This window comes from Lagenorhynchus albirostris, chromosome 3, assembly GCF_949774975.1.
Source record: "Lagenorhynchus albirostris chromosome 3, mLagAlb1.1, whole genome shotgun sequence".
NCBI classification, from domain to species: domain Eukaryota; kingdom Metazoa; phylum Chordata; class Mammalia; order Artiodactyla; family Delphinidae; genus Lagenorhynchus; species Lagenorhynchus albirostris.
In genome coordinates this window covers 125034350-125057993 of record NC_083097.1, presented here as the reverse complement: position 1 = coordinate 125057993, position 23644 = coordinate 125034350, and the positions used below count along the sequence as shown (strand labels likewise).

Genomic DNA, 23644 nt, shown 5'->3' with positions numbered 1-23644 from the left:
GCAGAAACCATGAAGACTAAATCTGGCATTGGCAGTCGCACCTGGATATCTGCTTTTATTTTTATTTTTTACCTCTACAGATTCCTTCATTTCATGTCAGTACAATAGTCCACTTTAAAAGGGTTGTAAAAGAAATTCATAAAATTTTAGATTTTTCAAATGAGAAAGCTATTTAAGTATGATTTAAGCTGTGGGCTTGCCTTTGTTCTTGAAAGATAGTTTTGCTGAATACATAATCCTAAATTTACAGTTAGTTCTTTCAGTACATAAAGGTATTATTCCACTGTTTTCAGATTGCCTTGTTGTGACTAAAACTTCAGCTGTCAGCTTATTTACCACTCATATGCAGATGATCTGTCTCTTATCTCTGGCTACTTTTAAGGGTTTTTTTGGTTGTTTTTGGTGATCTGCAGTTTCACCATGATGTGTGTAGGTAGATTTATTTTATATTTTTCTACTGGGATTCATTAAGTTTCCTAGATTCAAGGATTTGTGTCCCTATATTAGGAATTTGTGTCCCTAATCCCTATACTGGCCACTGCTGGAAACAAAAATACACTCTAAGCAAGTTGACATTGAAAATATTCAGAAAAATAATAGTCTCTTTTGTTTTCAAAATCTCCATTAAAAGAATTTCTATGATCTCCCTATGGTAGACTGTCAAAATGGCCAAATTCTTCCCTTCTCTCTATTCACACCATTGAAAACTGATTCTGCAGGTCCTCACACAAAAGGCAAGGTTTATTTCTCCATGATCTTGAATCTGGGTTGGCCATTTGACTTGTTTTGGCCAATGGGACATTAACAAGTATAACACAAGCTGAGGCTTGAAAAGATCCTGTTTACTGAAGTCTGCTCTCTTGTTGAATTTGGAACTCTGAGACCACCATGGAAATGAGTCCAAGCCAGCATGCTGGAGGATGAGAAACCAAATGGAGGCACTCAGGTCAACTGCCTGCCAACCACTGCCAGCTGACCCACCATAACATCATGATGAGGTGAGGAGAGATAAGCAGAGCCAGGTCAGATTGGAAGAAGTGTCCAGCCAACCCAGAGAATCATGAACTAAATAAAACATTGTTTTAAACTATTAAATTTTGGCTTAAAGCAAAACATAACAAATACAACCTCTTAAGACTATAACTGTAGAGTCATGGCTCAAATCTCCTTATAACAATTTTATTCTCATTACTCTTTGCCCTGTTTCAATTTCTGGGGATGTAAAAATGGTCTCCCGCCAAGATACTCTTGCAGGTCAACTTGCACTAAAGGGGTATGCCAATCCTCAGTATAAAATACAAACCACATGAAGTTTTGCCAAGATGGCGGAGTAGAAGGATATGAACTCACCTTCTCTCACAAAAAACAAAATCATAACTAACTGCTGAACAACTATCAACAATAACAACAACAAAAACACTGGAACCTACCAAAAAAGATATTGTACATCCAAAGACAAAGAAGGAGCCACTCTGAGATGATAGGAGGGGTGCAATTGCAATAAAATCAAATTCCATACCTGCTGGGTGGGTGACCCACAACCTGGAATATAATTATATCAAAGAGGTTCTCCCACAGGAGAGAAAGTTCTGAGCCCCACATCAGGCTCCCCAGCCTGGGGGTCTGGCATCGGGAGGAGGAGCCCTCAGAGCATCTGGCTTTGAAGACCAGTGGAGTTTGATCACAGGAATTCCACAGGACTGGGGGAAACAGAAAACTCCACTCTTGGAGGGTGCACACAAGGGCTCATGCACACCAGAACCCAGGGGAAAAAGCAGTGACCTCATAGGATCCTGGGCCAAAACTACTTGCCAGTATTGGAGGGTCTCCTGTGGAGGCAGGGGGTTGGCTGTGGCTCACTTCAGGGACAGAGACACTGGTGGCAGTAGTTCTGGGGAGTACTCATTGGCGTGAGCCCTCCTAGATGCCACCATTTTCTCACCAAGACCACCCAACAGCCTTTAGGCTCCAGTGCTGGGACACCTCAGGTTAAACAACAAACAGGGCTGGAAAACAGCCCCACCCATCAGCAGACAGGCTGCCTAAAGTCCTCCTGAGCCCACAGCTTCCCACTAATCACATGTCTTAACACAGCCCTGCCAACCAGAGGGACAAGACACAGCTCCACCCACCAGTGGGCAGGCACCAGTCCCTCCCACCAGGAAGCCTGCAGAAGCCTCTTGGACTAGTCTTATCCACCAGGGGGAAGATAGCAGAAGCAAGAATTATAACCCTGCAGCCTGCGGAACAGAAACCACAATCACAGAAAGCTAGACAAAATGAGATGGCACAGAAATATGTCCCAGATGAAGGAACAAGATGAAATCACAGAAGAACAACTAAATGAAGTGGAGATAGGCAATATACCCGAAAAAGAATTCAGAGTAATGATGGTAGAGATGATCCAAGATCTTGGAAAAAGAATGGAAGCACAGACTGAGAAGATACAAAAAATGTTTAACAAAGAGCTAGAAGATCTAAAGAACAAAGAGAGATGAACAATTCAATAACTGAAATGAAAAATACACTAGAAGGAATCAATAGCAGAATAAATGAGGCAGAAGAATGAATAAGTGAACTGAAAGACAGCATGGTGGAAATCACTGCCATGGAACAGAACAAAGAAAAAAGAATGAAAAGAAATAAGGACAGTCTAAGAGACCTCTGGGACAACATTAAACACACCAACATTTGCATTATAGGGGTCCCAGAAGGAGGAGGAGAGAGAGAGAGAGAAAGGACCTGAGAAAATATTTAAAGAGATAACAGCCAAAAACTTCCCTAGCATGGGAAAGGAAACAGTCACCCAAGTCCAGGAAATGCAGAGACTCCCAGGCAGGATAATCCAAGGAGGAACACACCAAGACACATAGTAATCAAATTGACAAAAAATAAAGACAGAAAGAAAATATTAAAAGCCACAAGGGAAAAGCAACAAATAACATGCAAGGGAATATCCATAAGGTTATCAGCTGATTTTTCAGCAGAAACTCTGCAGGTCAGAGGGAGTGGCATGATATACTTAAAATGATGAAAGGGAAAAACCTATAACCAAGAATACTCTACCCAGCAAGGCTCTTGGTCAGCTTCAACAGAGAAATCAAAAGCTTTACAGACAAGCAAAAGCTAAAAGAATTCAGCACCACCAAACCAGCTTTACAACAAATGGTAAAGGAACTTCTCTACATGGAAAAGAAAAGGCCACACATAGAAATAAGAAAATTATGAATGGAAAAGCTCACTGGTAAAGGCAAACATATAGTAAAGGTAGGAAATCATCTACGCAAATATGATATCAAAACCGGCAATTGTGAGGAGAGTACAAATGCAGGATATTGGAAGTGCATTTGAAATTAAAAGACCATTAACTGAAAACAATCTTGTATATGTATAGACTGCTATATCAAAACCTCATGGTAACTACAAACCAAAAATCTACAGTAGATACACACAGAAAAAGGAAAAGGAATCCAAACACAGCACTAAAATTAGTCATCAAATCATAAGAGAAGATAACAAATGAGGAAGGGGAGAAAAAAGACCTGCAAAAACAAATCCAAAACAATTAACAAAATGGCAATAAGAACATAGATATTGATAATTACCTTAAATGTAAATGGATTAAATGTTCCAACCAAGAGACATAGACTGGCTGAATGGATACAAAAACAAGATCCGTTTATATGCCGTCTACAGGAGACCCACTTCAGATTTAGGGACACATACAGACTGAAAGTGAGGGGATGGAAAAAGGTATGCCATGCAAATAGAAATCAAAAGAAAGCTGAAGTAGCAATACTCATATCAGACAACATAGACTTTAAAATAGGCTGTTACAAGAGACAAAGAAGGACACTACATAATGATCAAGGGATCAATCCAAGAAGAAGATATAACAATTGTAAATATATATGTATCCAATATAGGAGCACCTCAATATATAAGGCAAATGCTAGCAGCCATAAAAGGAGAAATCCACAGTAACACAATGATAGTGGGAGAATGTAACACAATGATAGTGGGAGAATTTAACAATCCAGTTACATCAATGGACAGATCATCCAGACAGATCAATAAGGAAACACAGGCCTTAAATGACAAATTAGATCAGATGGACTTAATTGATATTTATAGAACATTCCATCCAAAAGCAACAGAATACATTTTCTTCTCAAGTGCACATGGAACATTCTCCAGGATAGATCATATCCTGGGCCACAAATCAAGCCTCAGTAAATTTAAGAAAACTGAAATCATATCAAGCATCTTTTCTGACTACAACACAATGAGACTAGAAATCAATTACAGGAAAAAATCCTGTAAAAAACACAAACATATGGAGGCTAAACAATATGTTACTAAATACTCAATGGATCACTGAAGAAATCAAAGAGGAAATCACAAAATACCTAGGAACAAATGAAAACAAAAACACAATGGTCCAAAACCTACAGGATGCAGCAAAAGCAGTTCTAAGAGGGAAGTCTATGGCAATACAATCTTACCTAAGGAAATAAGAAAAATTTCAAAGAAACAACCTAACCTCACACCTAAAGCAACTAGGGAAAGAAGAACAAACAAAACCCAAAGTTAGCAGAAGGAAAGAAGTCATAAAGATCAGAGCAGAAATAAATGAAATAGAGATGAAGAAAACAAAGTCAAAGATCAATGAAGCTAAAAGTTGTTTCTTTGAAAAGATAAACTAAATTGATAAACCGTTAGCCAGACTCATCAAGAAAAAAAGGGAAAGGGCTCAAATTCACAAAGTTACAAATGAAAAGGGAGACATTACAACTGATATCAAAGAAATACAAAGGATTGTAAGAGACTACTAGAAACAACCATATTCCAATAAAATGGACAACCTAGAAGAAATGGACAAATTCTTAGAAAGGTAAAACCTTCCAAGACTGAACCAGGAAGAAACAGAAAATATGAACAGACCAATCACAAGTACTGAAACTGAAACAGTGATTAAAAAACTTCCAACAAACAAAAGCCCAGGACCAGATGACTTCACAGGTGCATTCCATCAAATATTTAGAGAAGAGTTAACACCAATCCTTCTGAAACTCTTCCAAAAATTTGCAGAGGAAGGAACATTCCCACCCTGATAGCAAAACCAGAGAAAGATATCACAAAAAAAGAAAATTACAGGCCAATATCACGGATGAACATAGATGCAAAAATCCTCAACAAAACACTAGCAAACTGAATCAACAACATATTAAAAGTATCATACACCATTAAAAAGGATCATACACCTAGATCAACTGGAATTTATTTCAGGGAAGCAAGGATTCTTCAATATTCGCAAATCAATCAGTGTGATAAACCACATTAAGAAACGGAAGGATAAAAACCATACGATCATCTCAACAGATGCAGAAAAAGCTTATGACAAAATTCAACACCAATTTATGATAAAACCCGCCAGAAAGTGGGCATAGAGGGAACTTTCCTCAACATAATAAAGGCCATATGTGACAAACCCATAGCTAACATCATTCTCAATGGTGAAAAGCTGAAAGCATTCCCTGTAAAATCAGGAAGAAGGCAAGGATGTCCACTCTCACCACTTTTATTCAACATAGTTTTGGAAGTCCTAACCATGGCAATCAGAGAAGAAAAAGAAATAAAAGGAATCCAAATTGGAAAAGAAGAAGTAAAACTGTCACTGCTTGCAGATGACACGATACTATACCTAGAAAACCCTAAAGATGCTACCAGAAAACTACTAGAGCTCACCAATGAATTTGGTAAAGTTGTGGGATACAAAATTAATACACAGAAATCTCTTGCATTTCTATACACTAACAATGAAAGATCAGAAAGATTAATTAAGGAAGCACTCGCATTTACCATAGCATCAAAGAGAATAAAATACCCAGGAATAGACCTACCTTAGGAGGCAAAAGATCTGTACTCTGAAAACTGTAAGATGCTGATGGAAGAAATTGAAGATGACACAAACAGACAGAAAGATATACCATGTTCTTCGACTGAAAGAATCAATACTGTCAAAATGATTATACTACCCAAGGCAATCTACAGATTCAATGCAATCCCTATCAAATTACCAATGGCATTTTTCACAGAACTAGAGCAAAAACTTTAAAAATGTGTGTGGAAACACGAAAGACCCAGAATAGCCTAAGCAATCTTGAGAAAGAAAAACGGAACTTGAGGAATCAGGCTCCCTGACTTCAGACTATACTGCAAAGCTAAAGTCATCAAAACAGTATGGTACTGGCACAAAAACAAAAACAATGGAACAGGATAGAAAGCCCAGAAATAAACCCATGCACTTATGGTCAATTAATCTATGGCAAAGGAAGCAAAATATACAATGGGGAAAAGACAGTCTCTTCAATAAGTGGTGCTGGAAAAACCAGACAGCTACATGTATAAGAATGAAATTGGGGACTTCCTTCGTGGTCCAGTGGGTAAGACTCTGCACTCCCAATGCAGCGGGCCCAGGTTCAACCCCTGGTCAGGAAACTAGATCCCACGTGCCACAACTAAGTGTTCACATGCCACAACTAAAGATTCCACATGGTGCAACTGAAAGATCCTGCATGCCATAACTAAAAGATCCTGCATGCTGCAACTAAGGATCCCGCATGCTGCAATGAAGGTCCCCCATGCTGCAACTAAGACCCAATGCAGCCAAATAAATACAAAAAAAAGCTTTAAAAAAAGAATTAAATTAGAACATTCTTTAATACCATACACAAACTAAACTTAAAATGGATTAAAGACCTAAATGTGAGACCAGATACTATAAAACTCTTAGAGGAAAACATAGGCAGAAATCTTTGACACATCACAGCAATATCTTTTTTGATCCATCTCCTAGAGTAATGAAATAGAAACAAATATAAACAAATGGGACCTAATTAAACTCAAAAGCTTTTGCACAGCAAAGGAAACAACAAACAAAATGCAAAGATAACCCACAGAATGAGACAAAATATTTGCAAACAATGTGACCGACAAGGGATTAATCTCCAAAATACAAACGTTTTATGCAGTTCAATTTCAAAAAAACAATCCAATCAAAAAATGGGCAGAAGACCTAAACAGAAATTTCTCCAAAGAAGACATACAGATGGTCAACATGAAAAGATGCTCAACATTGCTAATTATTAGAGAAATGCAAATCAAAACTGTAATGAGGTGTCACCTCACACCAGTCAGAATGGCCATCATCAAAAAGTCTACAAACGGGGCTTCGCTGGTGGTGCAGTGGTTGAGAGTCCGCCTGCCGATGCAGGGGACATGGGTTCGTGCCCCGGTCCGGGAAGATCCCACATGCCGCGGAGCAGCTAGGCCCATGAGCCAAGGCCATTGAGCCTGCGTGTCTGGAGCCTGTGCTCCACATTGGGAGAGGCCACAACAGTGAGAGGCCCGCGTACCACAAAAAAATTAAATAAATAAATCTACAAACAATAAATGCTGGAGAGGGTGTGGAGAAAAGGAAACCCTTGTACACTGTTGGTGGGAATGTAAATTGGTACAACCACTATGGAGAACAGTATGGAGGTTCCTTAAAAAACTAACAATAAAGCTACCAAATTATACAGCAATCCCACTTTCAGGCATATATTTGGAGAAACCCATGGTTCAAAAGGATACATGCACCCCATTGTTCACTGCAGTGCTGTTTACAATAGGCAAGACGAAGCAACCTAAATGTCCATCAATAGACAAATGGATAAAGAAGATGTGGTACATATATACAATCGAATATTACCCTGCCATTAAAAAAGCATGAAATAATGCCATTTGCAGCAACATAGATGGACAGAGAAAGACAAATATCACATGACATAGCTTACATGCGAAATCTTTAAAAAAAAATGATACAAATGAAATTATTTACAAAACAGAAACAGACTCACAGCCTTAGAAAACAAACTTATGGTTACCAAAGGGGAAAGGTTGGGAGGGAGTGATAAATTGGGAGTTTTGGCATATATACACACCACTGTATTTAAAATAGAAAACCAACAAGGACCCACTGTAAAGCATAGGAAACTTCTGACAGTATTCTGTAATGGGGGCAGAGTCAAGATGACGGTGTGGGAAGATGGGGAGCTCGCATCTCCCCACAATTAGGGTGCCTGCCGGATGCTGGTGGGGGAACTCGATACCCAAGGAGATGGGAGGAATTCCCAAGCAAACCGGTAGGACGTGGGGGGACTGAGAGGAGAGAAGAAGTGGAGGCCAGACAGGACCAGTGCCCCTGAGGGGTGGCTGAGATAGGGGAGGGGTTCCCACGCCTGGAGGGACCCACAGGAGCTCAGATAAGGGGGGAACATGCCCAGCGTTTCTCCTGCCCGGGGCAGGGGAAGTCTGCCCAGCTCTTGGGCCTGGTCCATTGCCCTCAGAGGCACCCTCTGGGCCACGTTGGTACTGGGAGCATAGGACAGAGGCCAGGGGAGAACAGGAGAGGCAGGCAGGAGGGGCCTTCCAGGACTGGAGGGGCGGGAGAGGAGCAGAGGCCATTTGCCCCGCCCACTCAGGTCCAGGAAGCCTGCTGGGCTCCCAGGTGGGGTCCCCCGCCCTCTGAGACCAGAGGCACAAGGCACGCCTGGGCCGCTTCTGTTCCGTTGAGCCTAAGCCCCACACCCCCACACCCCCCAGGGCCTTTTCCAGCCCTGTGGGTCCTAAGCATAGGCCCCACCCACTGCCCAAACCCTACCCTTGCTTAGGTCCTACCCTCCACAGCCAAGGCCTTTTCCCCTATTTTATTTTTTCTTTTTCCTTTTCTTTTCCTTCCTCCTCTTTTTTACTACTGTCATACTGTTGTACCTTCTAGTTATTGATTCATCTATATTTTTATTTTTATATTCTTTCTAACATACCTGTTAGTTTCCTAGTCTAATTTTATTTTTTACTTTGTTATTGTCCTTTTTTTTTTTTTGCCACCCCACACGGCTTGCTGGATCTTGGTTCACTTGCCAGGGGTCAGGCCGAAGCTCCTGCAGTGGGAGCTCCAAGTCCAAACCACTGGACTAACAGACAACCTCAGACCCCAGGGAATATTCATCAGAGTGAGGTCTCATGGAGGTCCTCATCTCAGCACCAAGACCCAGCTCTAGCAAACAGCCTACAAACTCCAGTGTTGGAAGCCTCAGGCCAAACAACCAGTAAGACAGGAATACAATCCCACTCAAAAAAAAAAAAAAAAAAATGAGACGGCAAAAAAATACGTCACAGATGAAGGAGCAAGGTAAAAACCTATAAGACCAAATAAATGAAGAGGAAATAGGCAATGTACCTGAAAAAGAATTCACAGTAATGATAATAAATATGATCCAGAATCTCAGAAATAGAATGGAGGCACGGATAGAGAAAATACAAGAACTGTTTATCAAAGATCTAGAAGCCAGAAGGGAATGGCAGGATATACTTAAAGTGATGAAAGAGAAAAACCTACAATCAAGATTACTCTACCCAGCAAGGACCTCATTCAGATTTGACGGAGAAATCAAAAGCTTTTCAGACAAGCAAAAGCTAAGAGAATTGAGCACCACCAAACCAGCTTTACAACAAATGCTAAAGAAACTTCTTTAGGCAGGAAACCCAAGAGAAGAAAAAGACCCACAAAAACAAACCCAAAACAATTAAGAAAATACATATCAATAATAACCTTGAATGAAAATGGATTAAATGCCCCAACCAAAAGACACAGACTGGCTGAATGGATACAAAAACAAGACCCATATATATATATATATATATATGCTGTCTACAAGAGACCCACTTCAGACCTAGGGACACCTACAGACTGAAACTGAAGGGATGGAAAAAGATGCTCCATGCAAATGGAAATCAAAAGAAAGCTGGAGTAGCAATACTCGTATAAGATAAAACAGACTTTAAAATAAAGACTGTTACAAGAGATAAGGATGGACACTACATAACGATAAAGGGATCAATCCAAGAAGAAGATGTAACAACTATAAATGTTTATGCACCCAACATAGGAGCACCTCAATACATAAGGCAAATGCTAACAACCATGAAAGGAGAAATCGACAGTAACACAATAATAGTAGGGGATTTAACACCCCACTTACACCAATGGACAGATCATCCAAACAGAAAATAAATAAGGAAACACAAGCTTTAATTGACACAACAGACCAGATAGATTTAATTGATATTTATACAACATTCCACCTGAAAGTGGCAGAATACACTTTCTTCCTAGGAGGTGCACACAGAACATTCTCCAGGATAGATGACATCTTGGGTTACAAATCAAGCCTTGGAAAATTTAAGAAAATTGAAATCGTATCAAGCATCTTTTCTGACCACAATGCTAAGATACTGGAAATTAATTACAGGAAAAAGACTGTAAAAAACCACAAATACATGGTGGCTAAACAGTGCACTACTAAATAACCAAGAGATCACTGAAGAAATCAAAGAAGAAATCAAAAAATACCTAGAAACAAATGACAACAAAAACATGGTGACCGAAAACCTATGGGATGCAGTAAAAGTAGTTCCAAGAGGGAAGTTTGTAGCAATTCAATCTCACCTCAAGAAACAAGGAAAATCTCAAATAAACAATCTAACCCTACATCTAAAGCAACTAGAGAAAGAAGAACGAAGAAAACCCAAAGTCAGTAGAAGGAAAGAAACCATAAAGATCAGAGCAGAAATAAATGAAATAGAAATGAAGAAAACAATAGCAAAGATCAGTAAAACTAAAAGTTGGTTCTTTAAGAAGATAAACAAAATTGATAAACCGTTAGCCAGCTTCATCAAGAAAAAAAGGGAGAGGATGCAAATCAATAAAATTAGAAATGAAAAAGGTGAAAGCACAACTGACATTGCAGAAATACAAAGGATTATAAGAGACTACTACAAACAACTATATGCTAATAAAATGGACAACCACAAAGAAATGGACAAATTCTTGGAAAGGTACAATTTTCCAAGAACTAGAAAATATAAACAGCCCTATCCCAATTAAAGAAATTGCAACTGTAATTAAAAATCTTCCAACAAACAGAAGTCCAGGACCAGATGGCTTCACAGGCGAATTCTATCAAACATTTACGGAAGATCTGACAACAATTCTTCTCAAATTCTTCCAAAAAACTGCAGAAGGAGAAACACTACCAAATACATTCTACAAAGCCACTGTCACCCTGATACCAAAACCAGACAAAGATATCACAGAAAAAGAAAATTATGGACCAATATCACTGATGAATATCGATGCAAAAATCCTCAAAAAATACTAGCAAACAGAATCCAACAATATATTAGAAGGATCATACACTATGATCAAGTGGGATTTATCCAAGGGATGCAACATATGCAAATCAATCAATGTGATACACCATATTAACAAATTAAGGAATAAAAGCCATATGATCAGGCTTCCCTGGTGGCACAGTGGTAGAGAGTCCGCCTGCCGATGCAGCGGACACGGGTTTGTGTCTGGGAAGATCCCACATGCCGCGGAGCGGCTAGGCCCGTGAGCCATGGCCGTTGAGCCTGCGTGTCCGGAGCCTGCGCTCTGCAATGGGAAAGGCCACAACAGTGAGAGGCCCGCGTACCACAAACAAACAAACAAACAAAACAACAACAACAAAAAAAACCCATATGATCATCTCAATAGATGCAGAAAAAGCTTTTGACAAAATTCAACACCCATTTATGATAGAAACTCTCTAGAAAATGGGCATAGAGGGAACCTACTGCAACATAATAAAGACCATATATGACAAACCCACAGCAAACATCATACTCAGTGATGAAAAACTGAAAGCATTTCCACTAAGATCAGGAACAAGGCAAGGATGTCCACTCTCACCACTCCTATTCAACATAGTTTTGGAAGCCCTAGCCACAGCAATCAGAGAAGAAAAAGAAATAAAAGGAATACAAATTGGAAAGGAAGAAGTAAAACTGTCACTGTTTGCAGATACTATACATAGAAAATCCTAAAGATGCCACCAGAAAACAACTAGAACTAATCAGTGAACTTGGTAAGGTTGCAGGACACAAAATTAATGCACAGAAATCTCTGGCATTCCTATACATTAACAACGAAAAATCAGAAAGAGAAATTAAGGAAACAACCCCACTTACCATTGCAACAAAAGGAATAAAATAAGTAGGAATTTATTTCTAAATAAATTAAGGAGGCCAAAGATTTGTACTCAGAAAACTATAAAACACTGACAAAAGAAATCAAAGATGACATAAACAGATGAAGAAATATGCCATGTTCTTGGATTGGAAGAATCAACACTGTGAAAAATGACTATACTGCCCAAAGCAATCTACAGATTCAGTGCAGTCCCTATCAAACTACCAATGGCATTCTTCACAGAATTAGAACAAGAAATGTTACAATTCGTATGGAAACACAAAAGACCCCGAATAGCTGAAGCAATCTTGAGAAAGAAAAACAGATCTGGAGGAATCAGGCTCCCCGACTTCAAACTATACCACAAAGCTATAGTAATCAAGACAGTATGGTACTGGCACAAAAATAGAAATATAGATCAATGGAACAGGATAGAAAGCCCAGAGCTAAACCCACGCAATATAGTCACCCAGTTTACAAAAAAGGAGGCAAGAACATACAACAGAGAAGAGACAGACTCTTCAATAAGTGGTGCTGGGAAAACTGGACAGCTACATGTAGAAGAATGAAATTAGAACACTATATAACACCATAAACAAAAATAAACTCCAAATGGATTAAAGACCTAAATGTAAGACCAGATACTATAAAACTCTTAGAGGAAAACATAAGAAAAACATCCATTGACATAAGCCACAGCAAGATCTTTTTTGACCCACCTCCTAGAATAATGAAAATAAAAAACAAAAATAAACAAATTGGACCTAATTAAACTTAAAAGCTTTTGCACAGCAAAGGAAACCATAAACAAGACCAAAAGACAACCCTCAGAATGGGAGAAAATATTTGCACATGAAACAACTGACAAAGGATTAATCTCCAAAATATACAAACAGCTCATGGAACTCAATATCAAAAAAACAAAAAATGCAATCCAAAAATGAGCAGAAGACCTAAATAGACATTTCTCCAAAGAAGACATACAGATGGCCAAGAGGCACATGAAAAGATGCTCAACATCACTAATTATTAGAGAAATGCAAATCAAAGCTACAATGAGGTATCACCTGACACCAGTCAGAATTATCAAAAAATCTAGAAACAATAAATGCTTGAAAGGGTGTGGAGAAAAGGGAACCCTCTTGCACTGTTGGTGGGAATGTAAATTTATACAGCCACTATGGAGAACAGTATGGAGATTCCTTAAAAAACTAAAAATGGAAATACCACATGACTCAGCAATCCCACTACTGGGCATACACCCTAAGAAAAACATAATTCAAAAAGAGACATGTACCACAATGTTCATTGCAGCACTATTTACAATAGCCAAGACATGGAAGCAACCTCAATGTCCATCGACAGATGAATGGATAAAGAAGATGTGGCACATATATACAATAGAATATTATTCAGCCATAAAAAGAAACAAAATTGAGTTATTTGTAGTGAGGTGGATGGACCTAGGGTCTGTCATACATAGTGAAGTAAGTCAGAAAGAGAAAAACAAATACTGTATGGTAACACATATATATGGAATCTAAAAAAAAACAAAATGGTTCTGAAGAACCTAGGGGCAGGACAGGAATAAAGATGTAGGGAATGGACTTGAGGACACAGGGAGGGGGAAGGGTAAGCTGGGACGAAGTGAGAGAGTGGCATCGACATATATACGCTACCAAATGTAAAATAGATAGCTACTGGGGAGCAGCCGCATAGCACAGGGAGATCAGCTCGGTGCTTTGTGACGACCTAGAGAGGTGGGATAGGGAGGGTGGGAGGGAGCCTCGAGACGGCGGGGATATGGAGATATATGTATGCATATGGCTGATTCACTTTGTTGTACAACAGAAACTAACACAGTACTATGAAGCAATTATACTCCAATAAAGATGTATTAAAAATATATTCTGTAATAACCTAAATGGGAAAAGAATTTGAAAAAGAATAGATATATGTATATGTAGAACTGAATCCCTTTGCTATCCACCTTTGCTGTAACACAACATTGTAAATCAACTATTCTCCAATATAAAATAAAAATTAAAAAAATAAAATGAAATAAAAGCCACACAATTAAAATATACCCCATATAAGCTTCTATAAATAAATTAGGGAATATGAATATGAGATTTATTTGCTCAGTGAAGAGTCCAGTTAGATCCTGGGGAAGGAAATTTGCAACTTTAATGATGGCAGAGGAAGTCAATCTCAGATACATGAGGCTGAAGTTCAGTAGCAGATACTAAAATGAACAGATCTGGGGGTTTCAGTTGACCTTAAATTCAATATACATCAGTGGTGTGAAGTGGCTTCTCGGGAAGTCCATTCAACATCAGTCACATTAAAGAAATGTAGTCCTTGCTGTATTGACAGACCTTGAGAAGTATGGTCTGTTTTGGGCAGTAGGCTTTAGGGATGATAGTGACAAACCAGAACGGATCAAGGAAGAAGACTTCAGGATGATTATACAAGTTGGAATCATTTCAGATGAGGCCCAGTTTAAGGACCTGCAATATAACTGTGTATGTGGGGCAGACCTGGCTACAAGTATGTGAAGGGCAGCCACTGGGAAAAGCAGCCACAAGGAGCTCATCAAACCCCATGAGGACAAATCTAAAACCAAGTGGAAGTTAAAGGTTTGAGGTCAAACATTTTCTAAACTCACAGAGCAATCCAACATCAGAATGGATTCTCTGTGGAACAGGAAGCCTGGAAGAAAAGTTCAGGAAGTGGAGGCTGGAGTGGCATTAGACAGGGACACTGGGGAGGGAGTGTTGTCCTGTTTGGGCCAGAGGGCTCTCCGGGCTCCTTCACCCGAGTCCCTCTTTTCCTGCTGCTAGTGAACCTTCTTCCTTTGGGAATGCTTAGCTGGGTTGAGCTAAGGTTTTATAAATTAGCCATGGGTAAGCTGTCACAATTAGAGGTAACGCAGCGTCCATCTGCTCCCAAATTGCAAACCTTACCGAAGTCAAGACGTACCTTCTCCCTTGTGAAACCTAACCTCTGAGGATTGTCACACTCACGTCAGAGCCACGCCAAATTTTAGCCGTGACAGCTTGCTCTTTCATTGGCTCTCAAACTGATTTATAGGCACAAGCCAGCAGTCTTCTCAGATGTGTAAGATAAGCTTGCAGGATTGCCTTTTTCCTTCTGGGTCAATGCTTCCACTCTGGGGTCACCAGGCTTCCTTTCTCCCCCACCCCCCCATATCCCACGGCTTCCCTCACTCTACCCTCCCTCTTCACGCCATGCCGCTGAAGGGAGAATTCTCATTACTGGCTCAAGGAAGGTCGTTTTAGGCCTTTGCAGGTATCTCAATTGCCTGTGTCTGTTCTGCCTGCCCCATGGCATGTCCTGGGGTGAGAGCATGGCGAGGAATCTGAGAAGGGTGTTGGGAAATTGGGCCTCCTACCTTGACAGGTGAAGCATCTGATGTGGAAATGGTTATTGTGGACGCGAACCACCTCCCCTTTGCAGGTGTCTCCACATCGATAGCACTGGATGACACTGGAGCTGCCCCGGGGATTGTAAGGATTCTGCTGATAAGGAACTGTAAAGAGAAACAAAGAGATCACCATCCAGAAGGTCCTTATTCTTTAAAAAGTCTGCCATAAGAAATGATTATAATCTTAACTGGCAGAAAAAGCAGAAAGGGTGACAATGATTAGCAAAATACCTTCAATACATCATCAGGCTGAGTATGCCAAGCTAAGACATCTTTAGAAGGTGAGTGGCATTAAGATATGAGTCCCTAAATCTCCTTAAGTAGGCAGAGACTTACGAGTGAGCATAACCTTTTCTTGCAATAACAGAGGCCAAATTCACAAATGAAGAAAAATAAAAGAGGAAGTTGAGTATTTCAAGGTAAACGATCCAGAAATACTATTTCTTGGGAGATCTCTGGATCAATACCAGGCCCCAAACAAAGGGAATTTAGGTCTTGCCATTGACTCCTGGGTCTCAAGGAAATGGGTGGCTGACTCTGCCTCCAAATGGCCTTTTTGTTGAGCAAGATACAGTCCCTCTCGGCACCTCAGTTTATACATCTATAAAATGAGGATGGACAATGGTAGTTGACTTTCTATAAAGGCATGAAGGGAGGCACTGTAGTTGGAAGGAAGCTGATGAGGCGACTCACCTTACAACTGCCTTTGAACAGCACTTTCCATAACATTGAGAAAATGTCACATGTGTATAGTTAAGAAGAAAGAGCTGGTGGAGACTATGAAGGGGCTGAAGTCACTGGGACTGCAGTGCTATGGTCAGCATTTGATGATGCTGCAGACCTATACTTGCCTTTTGAGGCTACTGATCTCTTGCTTAGATTTTTCTCATGGCTACTTTTCTAGATTTCCTTTCCCTGAAATATACTTTTCTTGACCATTCTATAATCTGGTCATCTAGCATTTAATAATAGTAGGCACCTGTCTAGAACATAAAATTTCAGGGTTGGAAGGGATATTAATAGCTGTCTGGTCCAACCGCATTATATATAAACTGCTGAGATAACTTTGCCAGTGAGGAACCCAATCTTCTCTCTTGGAGGAAGTCCCTAGGGGCCCCAGGGAGAGAACCACTCAATTCCTCAATTTTTACTCAAGGCTGTAGCAACAGTCCACAAACTTCTGCTCATACCCTATTAGGATAAGGCTCACTTTTGTCCTAACTATAAGGATGACCACTTGATTGGAGGGGAATTGGTGTCTAGCATTTAGACATGTAGACTTACTGGCTAAACTCTGAATAAGCATAATATAAGTTAACCTGGACTCACAGAAACCTTGAACTGCCAAGGAACCTAGAGGTCACCTAGTTCAAGGGTTCTTGACCTAGTGTGGTAGCTGTTGTGTCTGTTCACCGAAATTTCAATCTTTTATTCTTGGCACGTGGTGTCTTGCTTGGCAACGAAATGTGGATGGAAATTGTGTGTCACTTCCAACTGAAAGCCCTAGGAGCCAGTATGGTATCTGCCATATTGCCTTCCCATAGCCCAGCAGCCAGTGGTACCCCCAGATGGTGTGCAGGATGCCTCAGCTTGGATCCCTGGCTGAGAAATCCTAGAGCAGAGCTCTAAGCTAACCCAGGATGAACATCTATCATGAGCCAGGAGGAATATTTGATGGCATATCTTCTAAGATTTTTTTGTTACTGTAGCATACCTGACTGATACACCTGATAGCTAATATTTCTCTCTAATGAAATATAAAATTTGGTATTATATACATTATCCTACAGCTTTTTTCAGATTCTCAAAGATGATCTCCATAACTGATCTCATTCACCCTCCTCCTTTTAAAGTCAAGGAACAGGAAAGCAGGACTTTCGATTACCTCCCACATCTTGAATCATAAGTGCACGGTAGGGCAAAGAGCTGGTTGCTTAGCCCTGAAACTACTGTTGCTGAAAACTTTGCTATCTGAGGTGGGAGAATAATACCTTTCTTACAGTCTTTCTCTCAAGGAGTTCATGTCCCTAAGTTTTTTTTTTCTGTCTTAAATTTAAGACAAAAGTTAAATGAGTTAGCTAGTTAACTAAAATATTAATTAACTCAGTAAATGGGTTAATACATGTAAAGCATTTCAAAACGTGCATGAAGTGCTCCACAAATGTATCTAGTGCTCCACTGGTATCATGACCATCACATCCTCCCCAGAGCTCAGAGCAATCTTTCTCCACCCCCAGAATATCCACAAACATTCTCCTTAGTCCTGTCTCCTTTGCTTCTTTTTCTGATTCCTGCTTAATGCCCCCTGGAATATATTTCACTCTCCCATCTCCCCCCCTCCCCCCAATTTTGGAGAAAAATATAGATTCTATTTATATGAGCAGTGTAATGATCTACTACCGCTAAGGGAAACAAAGCTGTGAGTCTGAAAATAAAATAGGAATAGTATAATCACCATCAATAATGAGAGCTCTTGAAAGTATCCAAAGTCCCTCCAGAATCACTATGCAAACTTTCATCTACCTCTTCTAATTGATCCCACCTTATTGTTCAAGAACCAGCAAGATCAATTAAATTTTTCTAATTTGATTTTCTGGGGAGATGGATTAGTGATCATGGTTTTCAGTCAAAACTTAATCTTTGAACCATTCAAATAAAAAGCCATAAAATCAGAGTGAGGGGATGGATTGGGAAAACAGACTTTCTGGGGCAGGGTACCCATGGGCTCCCAGCCCTAACTCTACTGCTCCCTTCAGGATGAGGGTGCTGTTATGGTGATGCTGACTGTGACCAGAGTCCACAAATGTCTGACGTTTATAAATAGTCCCATAAACAGAAATGCATGCATTGTTGGTGTGAGTTCTTCGAGATTGCTGATGTAAGCCGTGACTATAAAAGGTCAACAGTGTAGCATGATTTCAGCTTACGGACATGTGAAGACCTTTCCTTATCCAGACAGTGCCAACAGGAACTCTGGGGATCACGGGAAGCTCCACTGAGATATGCCACATCTGCTCTTGCCCTGGAAGCCACCTCATTTTCAGTAAGATTTTGTATTCTCAGTTAAGTCAGCAACTTAATCTAACCTTATTGTGTGTGTGTATGGGGGTGGTGGTGAGGTGATATCTCTTCCCTCCAATCTATAACACCCTCTGAAACTCTAAAATTTTACTGTTGATTTTCTGCTGGTTATTATTTCCATTAATTTTTATCTCAAAGTACTAAAATTCAGTCATGTGATTTACAATATTTATCTATGGGCAAATGTCTTTTGAATTCCAAACTGACTTATACATGAAGTTTTAGACTGCTTTGTGTTAGGAACTGCCTATCCTTGAGAGCAACATTTGAAAGCAGGACATTCGTTCTTCAAAGCCTCAAAGGACATTAGCTCTTCTCACTTGTGAAATAATCCATGAAGTTACCAAGTTTAGACATATGGGTCATGTGCTATATTTCTAAAACGCACGCAGGGAACCTCTGGCTTCTGTTTCATGTTAGTTGGCCAAAAAGTGTACCCAGGAGAGTCATTCCCAGTTACTAGTCCTTAAGCGGTGATGTCCAATAGAATTTTCTGAGATATGGAAATGTTCTATATCTACGCTGTCCAATATAATAATCACTAGCCATATGTGGCTATTGGGCACGTGAAATGTGGCTATTGGGCACTTGAAATGTGGCTAGTGTGACTGAGCTACTGAAATTTTAATTTAATTTTAATTAACATAAATTTACATTGCAATAGCCACATGTGACTAGTTGTTGCCATAGTGGACACGATAGCCTTATAGTTTCACAAATGGAACTTGCATTAAGAATGAAGAAATTAAACTTGGTTGAATCCTATTTATACAAAAATAACATGTATGAATTAATTTGGGAATACCACCTCAGACTTAAGTTATTTCTTTTTATCCCTGAAGAGTTTAAAAATTGTATTTAAAAATAATTTGCAATAAGAACCAGTTACACACACATTCACCCATCCTGAATTTGATCTGGAGACAAAAGCTTCTGCGCAGTGAAATAAATACTGATTGTTTTTTAAAAGGACAATTTTTCAGGTACTGTAAGACTGAACAATCAATCTTTCCAAGAATAAAAGCAAGATAATCAGTTGACAATGGCTATCAGTATACTTTTTAAAAATAAATTTATTTATTCATTTATTTAATTTTTGGCTGCACTGGGTCTTCCCTGCTGCACACGGGCTTTCTCTAGTTGTTGAGAGTGGGGGCTACTCTTCGTTGCAGTGCGTGGGCTTCTCATTGCAGTGGCTTCTCTTGCTGTGGAGCATGGGCTCTAGGTACGCAGGCTTCAGTAGTTGTGGCATGTGGGCTCCGTAGTTGTGGCTCGTGGGCTCTAGAGTGCAGGCTCAGTAGTTGTGGCGCACGGGCTTAGTTGCTCCGCGGCACGTGGGATCTTCCCGGACCAGGGCTTGAACCCATGTCCCCTGCATTGGCAGGCGGATTCTTAACCACTGTGCCACCAGGGAAGTCCCCAGTACAATTTTTTACGAAAGAAAATCAGCTGGTCAATGACTATGAGATTAAAAATTAAGGGTCTGGGGCTTCCCTGGTGGCGCAGTGGTTGAGAGTCTGCCTGCCGATGCAGGGGACATGGGTTCGTGCCCCGGTCCGGGAAGATCCCACGTGCCGTGGAGCGGCTGGGCCCGTGAGCCATGGCCGCTGAGCCTGCGCGTCCGGAGCCTGTGCTCCGCGGCGGGAGAGGCCGCAGCAGTGAGAGGCCCGCGTAAGGCCAAAAAATAATAATAATAATAATAATAAATTAAGGGTCTGAAACATTAAGTATTCTTCTACATGCTTACCAAATCTTTAGTGTTCTAAAGATGAGAAAATACATCTTAATTCCACAACTAAATTTGCAAGTAAAGCTCTTCCCCAAATGTTACCAAGATAATTTAAAACTGCTGGAACAAAACAACATATTGGAAGGGGAGGGGTTACTGGCCCCTCTGAAGTTAAAAGGAGCACGAGAGTTGAACAATAGCAGGAAACAAATTCAGCATCCAGTTCCTCTACCTGGCCGTTCCTCTCTCCCTCTGTCGTTCCTCATCTTGTGTTTCTCTCTCTGATGGGTAGTGCTGGGGGTCTCCTCTCTGCAGTCACCTAGTTTTATACAGGATTGGGCAAATCCTGTAACTTCTCTGGCCTCAATTGCGTCCTTAGTCACAAAGGAGATTGGACAAAATGATTTATAAAATTTCCTCCAACTGAAAACTGGTTCTGTCTCTGTGTGTCCTTTGCTGTACATCTTTCTTTCCCTCCATCCTTTCTTTTCTCCATTAACTTTCTCCCGCTTTTAAACTAGACTGTGCTGTATCTTATCAGATTTATTAGTCTCTCTTAAAAGCAGATAATGGCATGATTCCTCTCTCAAAAACAATGCGACCTAAGTTATGTTCTCTTTACTGATGTAGTGCCTGCACCATGTTTTTTCCTCTTCTGAGGGTCACTTAACCTTGTAGATAAAAGTGTTCCCACATCCTAATTGAGTTGTCTTTATAAAATAGTCTTTAAAAGGTAGAAGCACCTATGCAAGGGTGGGGTATAATTAAAAGAGTGACAAAACTGATGTGGAGACAGTATAACAACTGTGAATAATTGGCTGGAAGTGTAATAAAAACAGTGGAGCTTCTGTCTGAACAGTGGAACATCAAGCAGAGCATCAACCGGTTCAGCAATGAGCTCGCAACAGCCTGGGGCCCAGGAAAACAACCGGGTACAGCAGCTGTCACATGCCGCCAGCTCCCAGAGTACTCTTAGTGTGTTCACAGGTATTCACTAAAGACCCAGGAGGAGACGCAAGTGAGGATCCAGGCATTTCACAGGTAGAAAGCTATCCGTCTGAAAGGTTAGGGTGGGGTCTGGCTATAAGAGTTATCTGGTAGTTCAGAAACAGGCCCTTCAATTTGATTTTGGAGTTGAATCAGAACACACGGCACTGATCCTGTTTCCTGTGTAAGACCACCGAGATGCGGGATCTCTGTGTGGGAAGCGGTGCGAAGAAGCTCACGGCACAGAGGTCAAGGGTGTAGATGCTGGAGTCAGGAGGGCTGCGTTTGTGTTGCAGCCCTGCCACTTGGCCAAGTTATGTGAGACCAGTCTTAGTTTGCTCATCTCTAGAGTGGGAATAACTCCGGTCATTTGTGAGTATGAAATTACCTAAGCAATATAAAAGTGTTTAGTACACTGCCTGGCATGTCACTTGGGCTCCATAAGTATAAGCAATAGTTAATATTAAAGAATCTTCAAAGCCATGTACCCCTACCTCCTACTCAATGCAAGAGTTCTTTCTAAATTACTACCCCTACCAGCTTGCCACTGAGCTTTGCTTGAACATTGTCAGATCCGTTTTTGGACCAGTCCAGCTTGGGCAAAGGTTTTCTGGTTTTCCCTCCCTGCTGTCAAGAAAAATGCCCTTGGCTGCAGCCCATTCCACCAAAAGCAACCTCCTTTTTTCTCCCCCATCTCCAACTCTGTCTGTTTATAGGTTTGAGCTGCAGAGGTGGGTGGCTGACATGCTTTTGATATATCCTGCAGAGGAATGTGTGAATTGGGTGTTTCCTGTTGTGGGAATGAGAGGCTATGATCTATGTTTTCCTGGGGTGGTGTATTTTGGGCACATCTGCTGTTTCCAGGGGGATGTGTTGGCGTGCTTGTTGTCTGTGCATACTTTGAATAAGTGAGTAATTTGTTTTCTGAAAACTCTGATAGGAAGACGGTGAGAGCTGCTTCTGGTAACCCCAAAGGGTCACACATGTGTCATCTCATTGTGTCATTACATCTATGCTCCTCATGTGAATACCTGGAACCAGACTCTTAGAGCTGAGGTTTAACATTACAACAGGTGGGCTGGGGGTCAGTGTTCCAAGATGCAGAAGCATAGGAGAGAGTTTGGAATGGAAGACATGCATGAAGAAACTAGAGGGGTAAATGCATAAGGGAAAGTCTGGGAGGATAATAACAGATATTATTATTCCATTAGGAACTGTGCTCAGCAATTTACATATGTCATCTTACTGAGTTTTCATAATTCAGGAGGAGCTATTATTATTATCATCTTTATTTTTCAGATGAGGAAATGGAGACCCAGAAAACTGAGGTCATTTGTCCAAGGTTACACGGTTAGTAAATGGCAGAGGCAGGATCTGGACCCAGGAAGTCTGACTCTAGAACCTGTGCTCCACTAAGCCCTACTGCCTGCCATGCAGAAGAGCCAACAGTGGCTACCTCTGGGGAGGAAGTAGGCTCTGGGGGGTGGGCAAAAAGGGTATCTAATTTTTTTCCCTCAACAGTAATCATCCATTGCCCAGTTGAATACACACACACACACACACACACACACACACGAATTTTACAAAGATTTAAGAATAATGATGGAGGGTACTAACATACAGACCAGGAAACTGGGAACAGTAAATCAGCCGCTCTGGCAGACGATGAGGAAACTGTGATTGCTGCCCCGGGGCCAGGGGCTATCAGCCTTGAGCGGCTTCCCTGGCATGGGCAGGGACAGCCTGACAGGTGGGCATCTGGGTACCCTGAGACAGGCAGGCTCTGCAGGTGCTGGCAGCTGCAGCAGAGCAGAAGCAGGCGCTCTCTGGGAACCTCACAGATGGCCCCGGCCTGGCCACAGTTTCTCACGTCAGCAGGTCAGTAAAACAGTCTGTCACCCCAAGACGATGTTGTAAAACCTTTGCTGCAACAGAAACTCCTCCATAGCCTCCCTCTGCCAGGCTCCACAGCGTGTACCATGGTCATGGCGTGCAGCTGGCAACATGGCTCGTGCCGCCTTCCTCAGCAACGTGTTGTCAGGACATGTGTCAGAACTGCACGCTCTTGGCCAGACAGACTGCTCTTGCTTAACAGCCAGCTGCCACGCTACCGCTACAGCAGAGAGGACCTGGGCTAGACCCAGACGGCCTTCCCCAGGATGAGCATCATGGGCCAGGAAATCTGAGCTGAGGTCCACAAAGGGATTGATGTATTTCTCACTCGTTAGTGCAGTCACTTGATAAAATGAGAACTGCATACTCGTTACTCATTTTGCAA

At 41.0% G+C, this 23644-nt stretch overlaps 1 protein-coding gene across 5 annotated transcripts in view; it reads right to left on the bottom strand.

Annotated features, from left to right (window-relative positions):
- The window catches only part of ABLIM3 (actin binding LIM protein family member 3), a 179141-nt gene that overhangs the window by 87693 nt on the left and 67804 nt on the right, over positions 1–23644 (bottom strand). For all 5 annotated transcript variants that reach the window (XM_060143938.1, XM_060143941.1, XM_060143937.1 and 2 more), the window contains one exon: positions 15537–15674. In XM_060143938.1, coding sequence (XP_059999921.1) covers positions 15537–15674 — 138 coding nt within the window. The remainder of the gene's footprint in view (positions 1–15536; positions 15675–23644) is intronic.